Raw genomic sequence first — 20,188 nt, 5'->3', positions numbered from 1 at the left:
CCCAGGCGGACACACAACACTTCCTCATTCTCCGCTAATTGGCTTTCAGGCACGGACCGTGTCATGTGTTTATAAAATTGTTATACTGTAAGTACATAACACTGTATTTGTATTAACTTTAAAGCAAAGTCTTTCCTTGTATGCACCGAAATTCAATGTTATGCATAGGTTATATGATGATGTAATGGTGACCGCGCCCCCACCGCCACAGGTATCTTGGTAATCTAGAGGAAACCCTGTATTTTTTATGACCTATGGAAAATAAGGAGCAGGAGAAAAATATACAAAAGATAAACATTTAAAAAAATATATATAACCTTCCTCTGATTATAACCCCTCAGCTATCAAGGCAGAAAGGAAATGTGAAGTTAATTATATTGTTATAGTGCTTTACATCGTGAAACCAATTATCTACACCTTTTTAAGCTACATTTAAACTAGTGGGTGTGGCACTGGAACAGGTGGGTAAAGCGTCTTGATCATGGTGGAAACGGGGATCGAACTCGGAACCCTCCAGTTGCTGGCACGGCCGCTCTACTAAGCGAGCCATGCCGCCCCAATGTCAACACAAGCATGGAAAACACTCAATGTAAACAAAATATTGGAATTACATTGAACACTTGATAATAAGCTCTTAATAGGAAGGTGTCAAAATAAGGAATATGAAAGGAATGTGTCATAAAGTGCAAGAAAATAGTGCAAAGTGTGAAAATGTAAATGTAGAAACCTGATAACTATTTTCTGCAGGTTTAGTGCTCGGAAATAATGGCTGTGTAACATTAATTTGCCCAGTTATTCTTATTTAACTAGGGAAATTATTTTTTGTTAAACAGTAATTAATTAAACATTAATGTATCAGTCGATATCGATTATTATTGACATTTTTTATGACTTATGGAAAATACGAAGCGGGATAAAAATATATTTTATTTGAAAAGTAACTTCCTCTGATTAAAACCCCTCAGCTATCAAGGCAGAAAGGAAATGTCAACACAAGTATGGAAAACACTCAATGTCATCAAAATATTAAATTGCTTCATAAAGTGTAAGAATATTGTCCAAAGTGTGAACATGTAAACAGAGAAACCTGAGAAGAACTATTTTCTGCTGGTTTTAATGGCAGGAAGTTACAGCTGTGCTCTAAAGGGTGAGCACTGTATTAGCGGTCTTGGAGGGGACGAGTGCCTTGCATCACTTACAGACCACATCGGTCTGACTATGGTCCCTTTGAAAAAAATCCAAAAACTGTCCAGGTGACTTTTCCACTTTTACCCACAATTTCTTCATTTTGACTTTCTCGTCTCACTCCATGCAAATAATTAACCAAACTTGATAGTTAATACTGTCACGTGATTGGCTGTTGGCGTGTCCCTCCCACTGACCAGTGATCACTTCCTGCGTTGCTTGGTTACCATAGAGCAGGGGTGCTCACACTTTTTCTGCAGGCGAGCTACTTTTCAATTGATCAAGTCGCGGGGATCTACCTCATTCATATATATAATTTATATTTACTTATTTATGAAATATATGTTTTTGTTAACAAGTTAAAGGTGTTTAATGATAATGCAAGCATGTTTAACACATATAGTTAATATTGTTAGTAAATTAAAGGTGTTTAATGATAATACAAGAATGTTTAATACATATAGTTAAAATTGTTAACAAGTTAAAGGTGTTTAAAGATAATACAAGCATGTTTAACACATATAGTTAATATTGTTAACAAGTTAAAGGTGTTTAAAGATAATACAAGCATGTTTAACACATATAGTTAATATTGTTAATAAATTAAAGGTGTTTAATGATAATACAAGAATGTTTAATACATATAATTAATATTGTTAACAATTCAAAGATGTTTAAAGATAATACAAGCATGTTTAACACATATAGTTAATATTTTTAACAAGTTAAAGGTGTTTAAAGATAATGCAAGCATGTTTAACACATATAGATTCCTTTCTTTCATGAAGACAAGAATATAAGTTGGTGTATTACCTGATTCTGATTCAGTGGTGCTGATAACGTCCGCATTTTCAAATGGAGGAGAAAAAAAGTCCTTCTTTCTGTCCAATACCACATGAAAGTGGTTGGTTTGTGGCATCTTATTTGTCCAGCTTCCATACTCCTTTGTATACACTTTACAAGAAATACATTGACGGCAAACTCCGTAGCTTGCTAGCTTGTGCACGCCAGCTTTCTGAGACTCTTATTTTGTTAGCGCAGGCAGGATGAAGCAGCGCTTTTATTGTGCAACTGTGCAGTCGGTCTTTGGAGTTTTGACGACAAGTACGGCGCCAGAGTCTGTTGAAATAAAAAGTGTTTCTCGCCTTCCTGTCGGTAATTTGTTCTTAATAATGAGCTGGCAGCAGCCAGTGTCATCTCAGAAGACCCTCGGGTGCCGTGAATGTCAATCAAGTGACGAAAGTGACGTCATAGTGAAGATTTATGATCGCTCATTTTTAGGACTATTTTTTTAATGCCTGTCTGGCGATCGACTGACACACCCTCCGTGATCGACCGGTAGCTCGCGATCGACGTAATGAGCACCCCTGCCATAGAGCCAGTGCCTCTGTTCATGCAACCAACCTTGCTCGCATACTCCGGCTTTCTTCCCACACGGAAGAAAAAAAACTATGGAAGCTTTTATCCACTGTTTTTCCAATGATACCGATAACGTGTCTATCGCGATATACACTGTTATCGTTTTATCGCCCAACCGTAGCGCAGGATAATGTATGTGTTGCGCACATCCCTTACCAAAGAGGAAGTTGAATATTCTTTCGCCGAAAGTTCTGTTGATTTTCATGAAGTCTGTCAGGCCGTTGAAATATTCTCTGTTGGGGATCCAAGCTGGCATCTCAGCCTTGTCCATCTTCTGACAAGGGTAGTAAAGGCGGAAGAAGCTTCCCTGTCACAGAGACAAGGTCGTTATTCGCCATAAACCAGGGGTCGGCAACCCAAAATGTTGAAAGAGCCATATTGGACCAAAAATACAAAAACAAACTTGTCAGGAGCCCCAAAAAATGAAAAGCCATATTACATACAGATAGTGTGTCATGAGATATACATTGAATTAAGAGGACTTAAAGGAAACTAAATTAGCTCAAATATACCTACAAATGAGGCATAATGTTGCAATATGTACATATAGCTAGCCTAAATAGCATTTTAGCATCGATTAGCTTGCAGTGACCAAATATGTCTGATTAGCACTCCACACAAGTCAAAAACATCAACAAAACTCACCTTTGTGCATTCATGCACAGCGTTAAAAGTTTGGTGGACAAAATGAGACAGAAAAATAATGTGGCATAATACATTTCCTATAAAGTCGGAGAAAGTTATACATGTAAACAAACTACGGTGAGTTCAAGGACCGCCAAAATTAGTAGGACAAAACGGTGCTCGCCAAATATTAGAATCAGTGAAGCATGTTTAATATAAACAGTGTGCTTTATAACAATTAGGGAGGTTTGTGTCATGTTTGTCCTCCTACAGAAACCATATTAAAACAAAATTGTATTTCTTTTTCCCCTCATCTTTTTCCATTTTTCATACATTTTTGAAAAAGCTCCAGAGAGCCACTAGGGCGGCGCTAAAGAGCCGCATAGAGCCGCGGGTTCCCGACCCCTGCCATAAACTATCAGGCAGCAGTGTTGGCGTTAACACACTTTTTGTGTCTTTTTACGCATTGAAATCAGAAAGGACGCGCAATTCCGGAAGCCCGCGTGTCCCCTGGACGCTGATTTTTTATTGATTTTTTACTGCCCAGTTTGCTTGTTTTTATTTTATTTGATATGATCGATTATCGCTTTCCGCCGGTGTTCTGTTTATATTTGCCGGGTCAAATTTCCGTCCCCGTTTATGGCTTTTTTATTGGTCGTAAATTTGGATTCGCCGAAAGTTTTATCAATGACAAATACTGCCTCAGTTTGCACTCTGACAACTTTACCGTGAGGGGCTGTCAAAAGAAAGACTTTATGGTAAACACTAAGGTGAGTGTAAAGCATACTTGCCAACCTTGAGACCTCCGATATCGGGATGTGGGGTGTGGTTGAGGCGGGGGGCGTGGTTAAGAGGAGAGTATAATTACAGCTAGAATTCACCAACTCAAGTATTTCATATATGTATATTTATATATATATATACACGTATATATATATATATATATATATATATATATATATATATATATATATATATATATATATGTATGAAATACTTGACTTTCAGTGAATTCTAGCTATATATATATATTTATTTTATTATACATATATATAAAATAAATACTTGAATTTCAGTGTTCCGGAGGCTATCCAGTAGATGGCAGCATTGTCCTGTTTAACTTCTCCGTTCATGAATGAGTACATCATTTCGGCCACCGTGTTCAATGCAGAAGTCTGTTCTACAAAATGTACGGGCAACATACATACCCCTTCCCCTTCGAACTGTCCTGGTCCTGGATGAACTGAAATTCTTGTTTCCATTCGTTTTGGAACTTGCAAGCGTATTTCTTCATCTTGCTCGTCGACGGCGTCGCCATGTCTGTAACTTCCTCGTTCTTCTGCTTCGTCTCCTTGTTGTGTGCGCAGTTGTGCACTCTACTCTCTAAAAGCCGTAGATGTCATTGGGCAGGCAAGCTGTTTATATTGTGGGAAAGCGGACGTGAGAACAGGCTGTCCCCACTCAGGTCCGCATTGAGCTGGAGGGGGCGTGGCCTCCAGCTCCCGCTGAATACCGGGACTTTGTCAGGAGAAAATTTCTGCCGGGAGGTTATCGGGAGAGGCGCTGAATACCGGGAGTCTCCCGGTAAAAACGGGAGGGTTGGCAAGTATGGTGTAAAGTCAACCGTTTTAACTTCATCCTGTGCCATGTCTCCAGTAAATTAGTTGTTTTAGTCTTTGTGAGTCCATGGAAACTTCACTTTTATTTCTCGCTGGATCGACATCGTTCGAGATGGAGACAGGCTGGCTGTTAGCTTCAAGCTAACCAGCACTCGCCAGACTCCTTCACCCCAAAAACACACTTTGCAAACGAGGCAAATGTGTGCCTTTTGAAGTGTTAATGTGCGAGGAGTGTTCAAAAGGATTCTCTTGGAGAAGTGGCTGACAAGTTAGCAAGTGACGCATCGCTGACAGTGACGTCATCACCGCCATTGTTTACTGACGCAGAGATGCTGACTGTGCGTTATGATAAACGTGCATGCATCGCCAGGCTCTGCTTTTTATCGATAGACTTATCAGATTTAATTTCTTATTATGTATAGCAGGGGTGTCAAAAGTGTGGCCCGGAGCTATGTTTTTCAAGGCCCACGGCAAATTGTAAAAAATATGATTAAATTCAACAAAAACATAACAAAAGTGGAATAAAAAAGCTTACAGGTGAAATGTCATTTAGAAAAAGTTGCAATGTTAACTAATAAAACAAAGATGTTTTTTTTTCTTTAAAACTGTCATTGCTCAAAACATAATATTGAATCAAAATCAATGTTTTTATGAATTATTGACCTTACTTCACATCAAATATTCCACTTTGAAAAATATATTTTGTGGAAGATTTTGCATATTTTGTGTGTTTGCCATAAAAAACAACAACATAGTTTTCTTTGACAAAATGGGCAGAAAACAAACAAACAAAAGAAACAACGTAAAAAAAACTTAGAATTATATAATATCTGGGACGGTATAGCTCGGTTGGCAGAGCGGCCGTGCCAGCAACTTGAGGGTTGCAGGTTCGATCCCCGCTTCCGCCATCCTAGTCACTGCCGTTGTGTCCTTGGGCAAGACACTTTACCCACCTGCTCCCAGTGCCACCCACACTGGTTTAAATGTAACTTAGATATTGGGTTTCACAATGTAAAGCGCTTTGAGTCACTTGAGAAAAAGCGCTATATAAATGTAATTCACTTCACTTCACTTCAAGTTGATGTAGACTAGAGATTTAAGCGTTAAATAAAGAATGTATGTATGCCCCGGCACACCATCCAATCCTTTTTTTTTTTTTTTTTTCTACCGCTTGTCCCTTTCGGGGTCGCTGGAGCCTATCTCAGCTGCATTCGAGCGGAAGGCGGGGTACACCCTGGACAAGTCGCCACCTCATCGCAGGGCCAACACAGATAGACAGACAACATTCACACTCACATTCACACACTAGGGACCATTTAGTGTTGCCAATCAACCTATCCCCAGGTGCATGTCTTTGGAGGTGGGAGGAAGCCGGAGTACCCGGAAGGAACCCATGCAGTCACAGGGAGAACATGCAAACTCCACACAGAAAGATCCCGAACCCGGGATTGAACTCAGGACCTTCGTATTGTGAGGCACATGCACTAACCCCTGTTTCACCGTGCTGCCACGGCACACGATTATCATAATTTCATGACTGAAGCAAAACACTTTATACACTTTTATACTGAAATAAATATACCTACAACTTCCATTCATCCATTTTCTACCGCTTGTCCATTACAGGGTCGCGGGGGGTGCTGGAGCTTATTAAATACAAATATAGAAAAAAACTACCGGCTGCGGTAAAGTTTAGATCCATGAAGGAAAGAAGAAAGTGAATGAATGTTTATAACTGAATAAATTTACATATGCATAAAAAAAATGTTTATTAAGTAACGTTTATGACAACCTTTTTCCAAAGCACAATATAGAATGTGAGATATAACCGGATAATGCATACAATTATCAATTGTTTTCAAAACGCTTACAAAAAAGTGGGACCCCAAAAATTTACTGTGGGACCCCATTTTTATGACTTGGTGGGGTCCTTGGGACCCCATTTTGAAAATTCCTAGTGCCAACACTGGACAGACAGTAGCTTCTCATACTACATATGTGAATGATGTCACAGATGTTAGTATGACAACTGTCAAATAATACTACAAACCACGTCCGTCTCCTTTTTTTTAGTAACATTATGACTTATCTTTCCTTTACCTGCACTGTGTGATCCATCATTAGGTCCGTGCAACCCACGGCTTTGGGGCCCTGAGGTGGAGGGATGCCCAGGTGGTTGCAGGATGTGTTTCCCATGGCTGAGAGGGCAGGTGTGTACCGCCTCGGATCTGTGCAAGAAAATGACAGGAATCTGTGTTAGGGTATAAACAATGTATGAATACATTAGATATCAATATATCTTAGGGACCTATAGACTGTATCTCTGTTGCTGCAGTTAAGAGTTTATTCTGTCTTGACACTTTGTATTGATATTTTGTATTACATTCTTCCCTTAAATGATCATGTTTACACTGATTGTTTCATATGTATTCTTTATGTATGTCGCTTTGGATAAAAGTCCCACACATTTCACGAAGGTGGGTTACACAAAATTGGGTTGGAAAGCTAGACTTTATCTTTTATCTTCATCATTTATTTCAACTTTGTTATTCAAGTGTGACATTTTTAAATTTAATTAATTTCATTGACAAGCAATTCTAATATGGTCATACTCTTGTTTGCTAGCGGCTACAATTTCAGTAATATTGCAGATCTTTTCTCCTTCTCAACTCTGCGGTAATATTCTTTTCACAAAATACAACCAATAGTACGTTAATGTTAAATCTTACTTGTGAAAAGTAATCCCCCGATTCCTATTTTCAACAGTCTGCTCATTTGAGCAGGAAAACGCGAAACACCAGCCCGGCATCTTTGTTTTCTGCCTGTCAACTGTCAGTTTAGGCTGCTCGCCGGCTCCTCATCACCACTTCAAGATGGCGGCCGAATTTCTCGCGTCACAGCAGCCAATGCTGCGTCTACTTATAAGATGTCTATGCTGGTAACCGAGCAATGCAGGAAGTGATCAGTGGGAGGGACACGCTAACAGCCAATCAGGTAACAGTATCAACTATCACGTTTGGTTGATTCTTCGCAGAGAAAGTCAAAATGAAGAAATTGTGGATAAAAGGAAAAGTTACCCTTTAATAAAAAAATGTCCGACCAATGTGGACCACCTTAGCCGCGCTCACCTCTTTTCTTTTTAAACCTTGTCCATTTCCTATTCTGATATATGGAAAACAGGTAGGAACTAAAGTCCGTGACTGTATAAATGACAACATAACGAATGCAGCTGGGATAGGCTTACAGCACCAGAGAATGGATGGAATTTAACAAATGTGCCACTTTGAAGTAAAAATTTTCAGGCCACAAGGCGCGCTGCCGATTAGCGGGTCTATTTAGGTCTATTTTCATACAAAAGGATGGAACATCAACGTTTGATGTCTCCTAATGGGTGCCATTTTAGCATCCTTATACACACACCATAATAATAGCGTATGTTGAAGCACAGTACGTCTGACTACGGTAGCCATATTGCGCGACAATCCAAGCGGTGCGGCTTCGTAGCATACCAAAGTCGTACTAAAATATTTTCACAGATTTTTGATCGCCGTGTGTAATGTTCTATATTCTCAATGGAACATCAACGTTTGATGTCTCCTAATGGGTGCCATTTTAGGATCTTTATACACGCACCATAATAATACCGTATGTTGAAGCACAGTATGTCTGACTACGGTAGCCGTAATGCGCGACAATCCATCAAGCGGTGCGGCTTCGTAGCATACCAAAGTCATACTAAAATATTTTCACAGATTTTTGATCGCCATGTGTAATGTTCTATATTCCCAATGGAACATCAACGCTTTGGTCTTGCTTGCTTACGGGTACTTGCTAGCATCATTTATTGAACAGGCTTCAATCTGCAGTCCACACGTTCATTCTTATCAACAAAAGAGGAGAAATATAACCTTAGAGAAAATTTTAATTTAAAACATTTGTATGCAAGTACAACACTTAAGACCTTCAGTATATCTGTATGTGGTATTAAATTATGGAATGGATTAAGCAAAGCAATCAAACAATGTACTAATATGATCCACTTCAAAAAACTCTTCAAACTTAAAGTGTTTACAAAGTACAAAGAAGAAGAACCATGATAAACATTTTGAACTTATTTCATCCATCCATTCATTCATTCTCAAAATAATCTTACTCATCTCATCATATGAAATATAACTTACTTCACCAATTATTATTTATTTATTTATTTTTATTGAGATTACCGTATTTTTCGGACTATAAGTCGCTCCGGAGTATAAATCGCACCGGCCGAAAATGCATAATAAAGAAGGAAAAAAACATATATAAGTGGCACTGGAGTATAAGTCGCATTTTTGGGGGAAATGTATTTGATAAAAGCCAACACCAAGAATAGACATTTGAAAGGCAATTTAAAATAAATCAAGAATAGTGAACAACAGGCTGAATAAGTGTATGTTATATGAGGCATAAATAACCAACTGAGAACGTGCCTGGTATGTTAACGTAACATATTATGGTAAGAGTCATTCAAATAACTATAACATATAGAACATGCTATACGTTTACCAAACAATCAGTCACTCCTAATCGCTAAATCCCATGAAATCTTATATGTCTAGTCCCTTACGTGAATGAGATAAATAATATTATTTGATATTTTACGGTAATGTGTTAATAATTTCACACATAAGTCGCTCCTGAGTATAAGTCGCACCCCCGGCCAAACTATGAAAAAAACTGTGACTTATAGTCCGAAAAATTCGGTACTTATGGAGTATGTTGTGAATGAATTGAGAACAGGAAGTGAACAAAAGTTCTAGCAACTGTTATGTAAGAGAAAAGGGGTAGGATTAAATAAGCGCTGCTTCTTCCTACTCCTTTTCGAACATGTTGAGAAGAGAAACTGGAAATTGTGATGTATCATGTTGTATGCTTGCATGTTCGAAATAAACTCAAACTCAACTCAACTCAACACGTGTCTCCTATGTAGGGATGATACTCGAAACCTGTTTTCCCGGTTGTTTGATAAGAAATGAACCGAGTCCTCGGACTCGAATCCCTTTTTGAGAACCGGTACCCGTTATCGAGACCACTATAGTAAATAAAAAGAGTTGGTTCTTTATTTGAATCCCTCGGAACGAATCCCGTCCCGACCAGAAATGCTCCGTGTGACATCACAAGAAATGGCGTCACGTAGCTCAGTCATTAGGCGCAAATAGGGAAAGCAGGAAAAAAATGGACGGGAAAAAGCGCTCCAAGGTGTAGTAAAGTTCAAAACAAAAAGGTATAATCCAATGAATAACTTTACTGAGAAATTTGAGCAGGGTAAAAATACACGAACACTTTTACAACCAAAACATAACAACCAGGCTAGCAACGCACCTCCTTTACGGCAGCTGTCGCAACGTTCTTAAAGCAACCGCAGCACATACATATATGCCATCTCCCTTTTTTAACTTTTGTTTTTCTTTACTTGTAAACAAAACAAAATCACACTGTATATGTGTTGTCTGTCTAATTATAAATCATGCAGACGAGGCGTGTTGGCTGAGTTCTTGACGTTTACTTTCACAGCGTGCTCATAATAACCTCATTCTTAGCTGCCGGGTGACGATATGCAACACTTTTCGGGGCTACCGCGCATGCTCGTCACTCCCGTTGCATGCTGGGTAGTGTAGTTGTTATATTCCCTAGCTAATAACATCATTCCCCCTATATAAAGAAATAATGTTAACTCAATAAAGTGTATTTCTTTTTTTAGCTTTAACTTTTCATTTTTTAGCATTGTAACCACATTTGCAAACAACTTTTCTCTTCATAGAATTTTCTTTCAATAAAGAAATAAAGTGCAAAAATGTCAAAGCATCATAATAAACAGTTATGTCAAATAGCAGCAGAATTGCACTTTTTGGAGAGCTGTATTATTTTCAGTTTTGTGCCCAAGGGACTGATTTTATTTAACACTATATTATTATTTATACACCTATAGTGATCACAGAGACAGGTTGTTTTTGTGTTACTGTATATATTTGTTTTTCTGAAAAATCACACTTAATATACTTTGGGTAACAACAGTTAATATTTATTTATTTTATTTTTTTAGGGGGGTAAAAGTCAATATTTACTTATTTATTAGATTAAATTGTTTTCTTATATAATAAAAGTGAGCTTTTGTTAAACCAAATATTGTGTGTTTTTTTCCATATACAACAACCTATCTGGACTCGATAAGAGAATCGATAAGGAATCGGTTCGATAAGAGGATTCGATAATAGGCTCGAACTCGATAATTTCTTATCAAACATCATCCCTACTCCTATGTGTGACTGCCATCTACTGGTCATACTTATCAATACACTATGAACCAAATACAAATGCTCAGAGGACTAGGGATGTCCGATAATGGGTTTTTGCCGATATTCCGATATTGTCCAACTCTTAATTACCGATACCGACATCAACCGATACCGATATCAACCGATACCAATATATACAGTCGTGGAATTAACACATTATTATGCCTAATTTGGACAACCAGATATGGTGAAGATAAGGTCCTTTTTTTTTAAATTAATAAAATAAAATAAGATAAATAAATTAAAAACATTTTCTTGAATAAAAAAGAAAGTAAATCAATATAAAAACAGTTACATAGAAACTAATAATGAATGAAAATGAGTCAAATTAACTGTTAAAGGTTAGTACTATTAGTGGACCAGCAGCACGCACAATCATGTGTGCTTACGGACTGTATCCCTTGCAGAGTGTATTGATATATAATGTAGGAACCAGAATATTAATAACAGAAAGAAACAACCCTTTTGTGTGAATGACTGTAAATGGGGGAGGGAGGTTTTTTGGGTTGGTGTACTAATTGTAAGTGTATCTTGTGTTTTTTATGTTAATTTAATTTTAAAAAAAACAACCATACCGATAATTTCCGATATTACATTTTAAAGCATTTATCGGCCGATAATGTCGGCAGGCCGGTATTATCGGACATGTCTACAGAGGACAGTAAGCACAACCAGAATTAATATGTACATTAGGCGCAGCGAGTTATAAGGCGCATCGTCGATTTTTGAGAAAATAAAAGGATTTTAAGTGCGCCTCATAGTTCGGAAAAATACGGCAATAGTAATTTGGTCCAGCAATATTTCAATATTTGCTGCATACCATAAATTCCTTTCTATACTTAAATGAGAACAACAGACTAAATTAAATGTTACACAGCTGTAACTTCCTGTTACTAAACCTGGAGAGAATAGTTCTTGTCAGGTTTCTCTCTTTGCACTATTTTCTTACATCTTGCTTATTTTTGCACCTTCTTTTTAAAGAGTTTATGAAGTGTTCAATGTGATTTTACAACTGTGTTGACATTGAGTGTTCTCCATGCTTGTGTTGACATTTCCTTTCAGCCGCGATAGCTGAGGGATTTATAATCAGAGCAAGGTCACATTTGAAACAAAAACTGTTTACATTTATTTTTTTCCCCTGGTCCTTACTTTGCGTAGGTCATAAAAAATATCGATAATGATGAATTTCCACCGATTAAAAACATTCCTATTGTGATAGTTTTCCGCCGTATCGCCGAAATAATATTATTTAGCTCTATCAGTGTGTTTGTGTTGAAATAAAAGTAGCTTTTGACGCCCAAGTTAGTTTGTATTCGCCGTGATTGATAATTTAAAAAAGCCTACCTGGGATATGTCGCTGCTCGAAGTCTACGGCAAAAATGTTTCCACAATCAGTTTGGAGAGATTAGCAAGCTTCTCTCCAGAAGAAAGTGGGAGTGTTGAGGCAGGTTAGGACTGCCACCGACTTGTAATAACAGGTTCGCTAACTAGCTGTTAGCATTACTCACTAGAATGATTACATTAAACGCACTTTTGCTCTCATTTTTACATGTTATACAATAACGAACTCCGGGTTACACAACTTATAAACGTAACGTAGGTCACTTACTAAAACAACAGTAAAGATATCCCAATGATGTAATGACTGAACACCGGAAATACATCTTTATCAGCTGTATTTTATTTTGTCACTTCCGTGCTGGCTTCGCCTTAACCGGAAGTGACGATTGCAAGTAGCTAACTGCTTCTTTTTCGAAACAAGAAATAGGAATAATGTGATTTCCATCATTACTGCATTATCCTCTCTGTGTGTCCAGATAATATCTCAGCAGAAGAAAAGTAAAGTCTCTTAGGAAGCCAAAATAAATTAGACAACATGAATGAATTAAATACGTTTATTTCGGTCATATAATCAACTATCAACCATTTTGTGTGACCAGTTTAACAGTACAGATTATACATATTTAACAAGCATTCACATTTACACACAAAAAGAAAAGAAAAGAAAAAGAATGACCGAAAAAGGAATAGGCTGAGCTGAAGCTAGGGATGTCCAATAATGGCTTTTTGCCGATATTCCGATATTGTCCAACTCTTTAATTACCAATACCGATATCAACCAATACCGATATATACAGTCGTGGAATTAACACATTATTATGCCTAATTTGGACAACCAGGTATGGTAAAGATAAGGTACTTTTAAAAATAATAATAAAATAAAATAAGATAAATAAATTAAAAACATTTTCTTGAATAAAAAAGAAAGTAAAACAATATAAAAACAGTTATATAGAAACTAGTAATGAATGAAAATGAGGAAAATTAACTGTTAAAGGTTAGTACTATTAGTGGACCAGCAGCACGCACAATCATGTGTGCTTACGGACTGTATCCCTTGCAGACTGTATTGATATATAATGTAGGAACCAGAATATTAATAACAGAAAGAAACAACCCTTTTGTGTGAATGAGTGTAAATGGGGGAGGGAGGTTTTATGGGTTGGTGCACTAATTGTAAGTGTATCTTGTGTTTTTTATGTTGATTTAATAAAAAATAAAAAAAGTATTTATTTTTATTTATTTTTTTCTTGTGCGGCCCGGTAGCAATCGATGGTGGTTGGGGACCACTGCTCTAAGGTGTATGGCTGGGGAATTAGAGAAAACAAAAAGTACATTTATCCCCAAAAAAAGTTAGCACTTTAATGTTAGCGTGCTAGCAGTTTACAAGTGTCACGACTCGCTGAAAAATACAAACTAAAGCTAAAGACAACAGCACTGGAAAGATCACAATACGACATGAAGAGAATATGAATACTTTTAGATATTTAGGGACAGTAAATAAAAAAAATATTTTATCTTTAATTATGACAATCATTTCTGAAGTGAATTATATAGCACTTTTCTCTAGTGACTCAGAGTGCTTTACATAATGAAACCCAATATCTGAGTTACATTTAAACCAGTGTGGGTGGCACTGGTAGGTTAAAGTGTCTTGCCCAAAGACACAACGGCAGTGACTAGGATGGCAGAAGCGGGAATCGAACCTGGAACTCTCAAGATGCTGGCACATTCACTCTACCAACCGAGCTATGCTGGTTATGTTAGGCCAATAGAGAAGACCTTGCTGGCCCTGACGGCACAACCCCAGCCAGATGTTTACATGAACGTGTACGCCGTCACGCTAGGTGGCGCTGTCTGACACGACCGCGCTATAACCCAACGCAGACGATGGCTGCTCCCGGATGAACAATCCCACCAAGCAGCGATATTACTCTTTAATATTTCTTCTGCGGGCCAACAATTATGAAATTGGTAAGCCCATTGCATTATTTATGTTGTTTTTTTGACAGTATTTCTTGGCAGACTTTTGACGGAGGTGAATATTTGTAGCTGCCAGTACTAGTTGTGTTCTATTAGTACTGTCTGCTATTATCTTAGCGGCCAGCATGGTCTCTCCTCGATAAAGTGAGAGTTATGGTGGACCTCCAACTAACTACTTATCGAACAATAATGATGTTCATTGTGTCGATTGGTCGTCACGTAGTGTTACATGTTACAGCTTTGACGCCTTCGTCGTCCATGCCTGCACAAATGATTGTGTTTGTGTTTCCATTAGTACTGTCTGTCCGGTCACCCGACGTTACCCTGCAATGTCCTCAAGTTTAAATCCACCACAATCATGCTGGATTGTGGACTGGACACCACCTCTGTCCTCAATTTCTTGCCCCTTACTCTCATCCACAGGTGAGTAAATGTCAACGTCTTTTATTAGCTACACCCAGGGTTGCCAACTCCCTGTAAATAAATAAATAAATAATAATAAGGTACACCTTTGCAGGGCTGGTCAACCTAATTTCTTTATTTGTGCAAATTGAGTTGTATAGATGGATAGATTTCATTTTTTCTTTTCATTTATTTATTAATTTCAGGCAATGACAAAAAAAATAATAACAAAAAAAGTACAAAGTTGACAACACTTAATAATATAAATTAATACAGTGCAAAAGGTAATATATGGTATGTAATGCATGATTTTCCAGTTTTGCCTGAAAGAGAGTGGGAAGAAGATCATTTATTTAATCCCACATCCAGTTTCCCATTCAGTGATTATTCACATGAGTTTCACTCTTACTTTGTTCAAGGATTATAATACAAATGTTGTATCATAGTGGCATTACCACAGGTAACAATAATTATTACACTGTAACAATAATTTGTATCAACAATGTAGGAATAATGAATATATCAACAATGGTGATAGACGAAATACCAACAATGGTAATAGACAACATAGCAATAATGGTAAGGAAACATTGAGCAACAGCAGGTCAAATTAAAGACCCTCGTCTCTATATTTGAAACAGACCCCATGTTTGTATAGTAGTTTAAATCGATTAATAGTTTGGCATTGCTTGTGTTGTAAGTCCAGTTTGTTCCATAGTTTTACTCCGCATACAGACACACAGATTGATTGACATACAGATTGGTTGATAGAAACTTTTATTAGTAGATAGTACAGTACATATTCCGTACAATTGACCACTAAATGGTAACACCCGACAGTGTTTCCCATGAACTGCCAAGATACCTGTGGCGGTGGGGGCGTGGCTATGGGCGTGGTTGTGGGCGCGAGCACTTCATGCTTCCTGCTGCTGACCTGCTCTATGGAGATGGAGATTTCAAGTTCCAACAGGACTTGGCGCCTGCACACAGCGCAAAATCTACCCGTGCCTGGTTTACGGACCATGGTATTTCTGTTCTAAATTGGCCCGCCAACTCCCCTGACCTTAGCCCCATAGAAAATCTGTGGGGTATTGTGAAAAGGAAGATGCAGAATGCCAGACCCAAAAACGCAGAAGAGTTGAAGGCCACTATCAGAGCAACCTGGGCTCTCATAACACCTGAGCAGTGCCAGAAACTCATCGACTCCATGCCACGCCGCATTAACGCAGTAATTGAGGCAAAAGGAGCTCCAACCAAGTATTGAGTATTGTACATGCTCATATTTTTCATTTTCATACTTTTCAGTTGGCCAACATTTCTAAAAATCCCTTTTTTGTATTAGCCTTAAGTAATATTCTAATTTTGTGACACACGGAATTTTGGATTTTCATTTGTTGCCACTTCAAATCATCAAAATTAAATGAAATAAACATTTGAATGCATCAGTCTGTGTGCAATGAATAAATATAATGTACAAGTTACACCTTTTGAATGCAATTACTGAAATAAATCAAGTTTTTCAAAATATTCTAATTTACTGGCTTTTACCTGTATGTATATATATATATATATATATATATATATTTAAATAAATAAATAATCCGTTCATGAATGAGTACCGGTATATCCGTTCGGCCACCATGTTCAATGGAGAAGTCTGATCTACAAAATGTGCAGGCAGCATACACCTTCCCTTCGAGCTGTCCTGGATGAACTGAAATTTTTTTTTTCCAATCATTTTGGAACTTGCAAGCGTAGGTTTCTCATAGTCATTCACATCGACGTCCCACTGGGGTGAGTTTTTCCTTGCCCGTATGTGGGCTCTGTACCGAGGATGTCGTTGTGGCTTGTGCAGCCCTTTGAGACACTTGTGATTTAAGGCTATATAAATAAACATTGATTGATTGATTGATTGATACTTCTTCTTCTTACTCGTCGTCGCCATGTCTCTTCTTCGTTCTTCTGCTTCGTCTCTGTTATGCTTTTGGACATTACTACTTGCCGTAGTTTTGAAGCAATGCATGATGGGAATCCGGATGTTGTGTGTCAGCGTATTAACGTGCCGGCTGGAATAAACACACGCTGAGAAATAGCTCCGTGCCTGCCTACTTTATGGGTTATAGATAAACCTATGGATAACGGAGACATATGTAATAGTCTCCTTTTCAGGTGAGAGAGGACGCTAAAGGCAGTGCCTTTAAGGCACGCCCCAAATATTGTTGTCCGGGTGGAAATTGGGAGAAATTCGGGAGAATGGTTGCCCCGGGAGATTTTCGGGAGGGGCACTGAAATTCGGGAGTCTCCCGGGAAAATCGGGAGAGTTGGCAAGTATGGTGGAAAGTTTCCGGTAAATTTCCGGAAATCCACCACGGGAAGTTAAGCTCGGGAAGTTTGGAAATATTGACCATTTTTTGATTATTCAAAATTGGACACTGTCCATTGGAATTAATGGGGAATTACAATAATGATATATTATTGGGCACTTGTCTATATGCCGCTGCATCTTTGTGGCATTTTTGACGTAGCTCTTTGCACAGTATTTGCAAATGTACACAGCCTTTTCCCCCTACATTGGTTGGGGTGAAATGTCTCCTCCACACATCAGATGGTGTACGTGGCATTATTCTGTTTGTATTTATTTATTCTTGTAATACACTAACGGAATGCCACACACAGATATAAATAGTCAGCTAAACAATTGGAGTAGTCTTTAAAAATATTTTACTGATGGACAAATGAATAGAAATAGGCTAGATGAATGAATGAACACTCAATCAGCATGCTAAATCAAACTATAACCTACATTGTTGTATGTCAACAGAATGGCCAGCAGAACAGAAGGCAGAGGAGACTACACGTTTTAATTTAGTATTTGCTAGTGGAACTTTACTGATCACAAAAAAGTTAAATTCGGATCACTAACGTTGTTAGCATAAATGAATGGGATTTAACATAGAGAAAATTAGCATCACGGCTAACGGAGAAATATTTTCGGTTCATTATGAGACTGTGGTGGTACATAAACCTAGCTTACCCTTCCGGACTGTAATCAGTGTGTGAAGAATGACGTCTTTCACCCTGCGCGCTTTTCCTTTCACACCTGCTGCGAATGTGAGCTGTGCCTTTTTGGGCTGCTCAAGCTCCCCAAATAAATCTAAGAAAGACAATTTTGTTTGGCTACTTTATTAGAAAATTTCCAATACATGACGATTTCGATTTTCAAGGGGCGGTTGGCAACCCTAACCACACCACTTTTCTTTTCAGATCATTGAACTATACACACCCCACCCTAATTTTGGACTATTTAAAGAAATATATTTCACTTTTTTCAGCCAAAGACTCTCAAAGCTTCCTGGGTGGACAGCGAAAGATGCATCGCTCAACTTGGAAAAGGTGTGAAATGCTGAATTTGAATTAATTATATCTGAAATGTCAGAGTAAAACATGTGGATTATGAAGTAGAGATTGACCGACTCACATATGAACTTGAAGTGCCATCCCATTCCTAACCCACAGGGTTCAATATGATGTGGGTCCACCTTTTGCAGCTATTACAGCTTCAACTCTTCTGGGGAGGCTGTCCACAAGGTTGCGGAGTGTGTTTATAGGAATTTTCCACCATTCTTCCAAAAGTGCATTGGTGAGGTCGCACACTGATGTTGGTGGAGAAGGCCCGGCTCTCAGTCTCCGTTCTAATTCATCCCAAAGGTGTTCTATCGGGTTCAGGTCAGGACTCTGTGCAGGCCAGTCAAGTTCATCCACACCAGACTCTGTCATCCATGTCTTTATGGACCTTGATTTGTGCACTGGTGCACAGTAATGTTGGAAGAGGAAGGGGCCCGCTCAAGGAGTTGGGCTTGGCCCCTTAGTTCCAGTGAAAGGAACTTTTAATGCTCCAAGATACCAAAACATTTTGGACAATTCCATGCTCCCAACCTTGTGGGAACAGTTTGGAGCGGGCCCTTTCCTCTTCCAACATGACTGTGCACCAGTGCACAAAGCAAGGTCCATAAAGACATGGATGACTGAGTCTGGTGTGGATGAACTTGACTGGCCTGCACAGAGTCCTGACCTGAACACCTTTGGGATGAATTACAACGGAGACTGAGAGCCAGGGCTTCTCCACCAACATCAGTGTGTGACCTCACCAATGCGCTTTTGGAAGAATGGTGGAAAATTGCTATAAACACACACTGCAACCTTGTGGACAGCCTTCCTAGAAGAGTTGAAGCTGTAAAAGATGCAACATCATATTGAACCTTATGGGTTAGGAATGGGATGGCACTTCAACTTCATATGTGAGTCAAGGCAGGTGGCCAAATACTTTTGGCAATATAGTGTATATATATTTCTAATGATGGAACATGAAACTCGTGGCGCTCCTTTAATGAGCTCACGCTGCGAGTGTTGCGGACGGAGGCCTGTCGCACGCTCCATCGCCGCAGCAGCGAAAACAAACAAACTTGCTCCCTGTATGTTTATTCTAGATCATAAATCATGCATCTCTCCTGGACATGAGACGTCCGAGTAGGTATTCCGACAAATTGATACACTTTGACAGCCATTTAAGACCCGGAAATGGCAAGAACGGCACAAAAAGACGCCTTTTTAATTAAATAAATAAATAGAAGATTGGGCTCTAGCCAAAAAAAAAAGGACTGCGCTTATTACTATCTTCTTCACTATTTATAATGTTTTATAGTAAATACAGTGTTATGTGTATATATTGTATCTGCTGTTGTAAAAAGGTCAATACCGATATACAAACCCTGTTTCCATATGAGTTGGGAAATTGTGTTAGATGTAAATATAAACGGAATACAATGATTTGCAAATCATTTTCAACACATATTCAATTGAATATGCTAAGACAACATATTTGATGTTCAAACTCATAAAACATTTTTTTTTGCAAATAATCATTAACTTTAGAATTTGATGCCAGCAACACGTGACAAAGAAGTTGGGAAAGGTGGCAATAATTACTGATAAAGTTGAGGAATGCTCATCAAACACTTATTTGGAACATCCCACAGGTGAACAGGCAAATTGGGAACAGGTGGGTGCCATGATTGGGTATAAAAGTAGATTCCATGAAATGCTCAGTCATTCACAAACAAGGATGGGGCGAGGGTCACCACTTTGTCAACAAATGCATGAGCAAATTGTTGAACAGTTTAAGAAAAATACCAGCTATTGCAAGGAATTTAGGGATTTCACCATCTACGGTCCGTAATATCATCAAAGGGTTCAGAGAATCTGGAGAAATCACTGCAC

General features: G+C 38.4%; 2 protein-coding genes across 3 annotated transcripts in view; one reads left to right on the top strand and one right to left on the bottom strand.

Annotated features, from left to right (window-relative positions):
• pla2g7 (phospholipase A2, group VII (platelet-activating factor acetylhydrolase, plasma)) overlaps nt 1–12,844 on the bottom strand; it is a 34,377-nt gene extending 21,533 nt beyond the window's left edge. Inside the window, exons 1-3 of one of the 2 annotated variants that reach the window (XM_062034052.1) lie at nt 12,530–12,844; nt 6,948–7,075; nt 2,761–2,911 (exon numbers count right to left, since the gene is read on the bottom strand). In XM_062034052.1, the coding sequence (XP_061890036.1) occupies nt 2,761–2,911; nt 6,948–7,043 (247 nt within the window). In that variant the 5' untranslated portion in view covers nt 7,044–7,075; nt 12,530–12,844. The remainder of the gene's footprint in view (nt 1–2,760; nt 2,912–6,947; nt 7,076–12,529) is intronic. The other variant, XM_062034053.1, reaches the window with a different exon arrangement.
• Nucleotides 12,845–14,343: 1,499 nt separating this feature from the next.
• The window catches only part of ints9 (integrator complex subunit 9), a 31,044-nt gene continuing 25,199 nt past the window's right edge, over nt 14,344–20,188 (top strand). Inside the window, exons 1-3 of the mRNA XM_062034893.1 lie at nt 14,344–14,500; nt 14,805–14,932; nt 18,244–18,304. Of these exons, the coding sequence (XP_061890877.1) occupies nt 14,492–14,500; nt 14,805–14,932; nt 18,244–18,304 (198 nt within the window). The 5' untranslated portion in view covers nt 14,344–14,491. The remainder of the gene's footprint in view (nt 14,501–14,804; nt 14,933–18,243; nt 18,305–20,188) is intronic.

The sequence above is a fragment of the Entelurus aequoreus genome, linkage group LG23 (assembly GCF_033978785.1).
Source record: "Entelurus aequoreus isolate RoL-2023_Sb linkage group LG23, RoL_Eaeq_v1.1, whole genome shotgun sequence".
In the NCBI taxonomy this organism is placed as follows: Eukaryota; Metazoa; Chordata; class Actinopteri; order Syngnathiformes; family Syngnathidae; genus Entelurus; species Entelurus aequoreus.
This window is presented reverse-complemented; position numbering and strand designations above follow the sequence as displayed.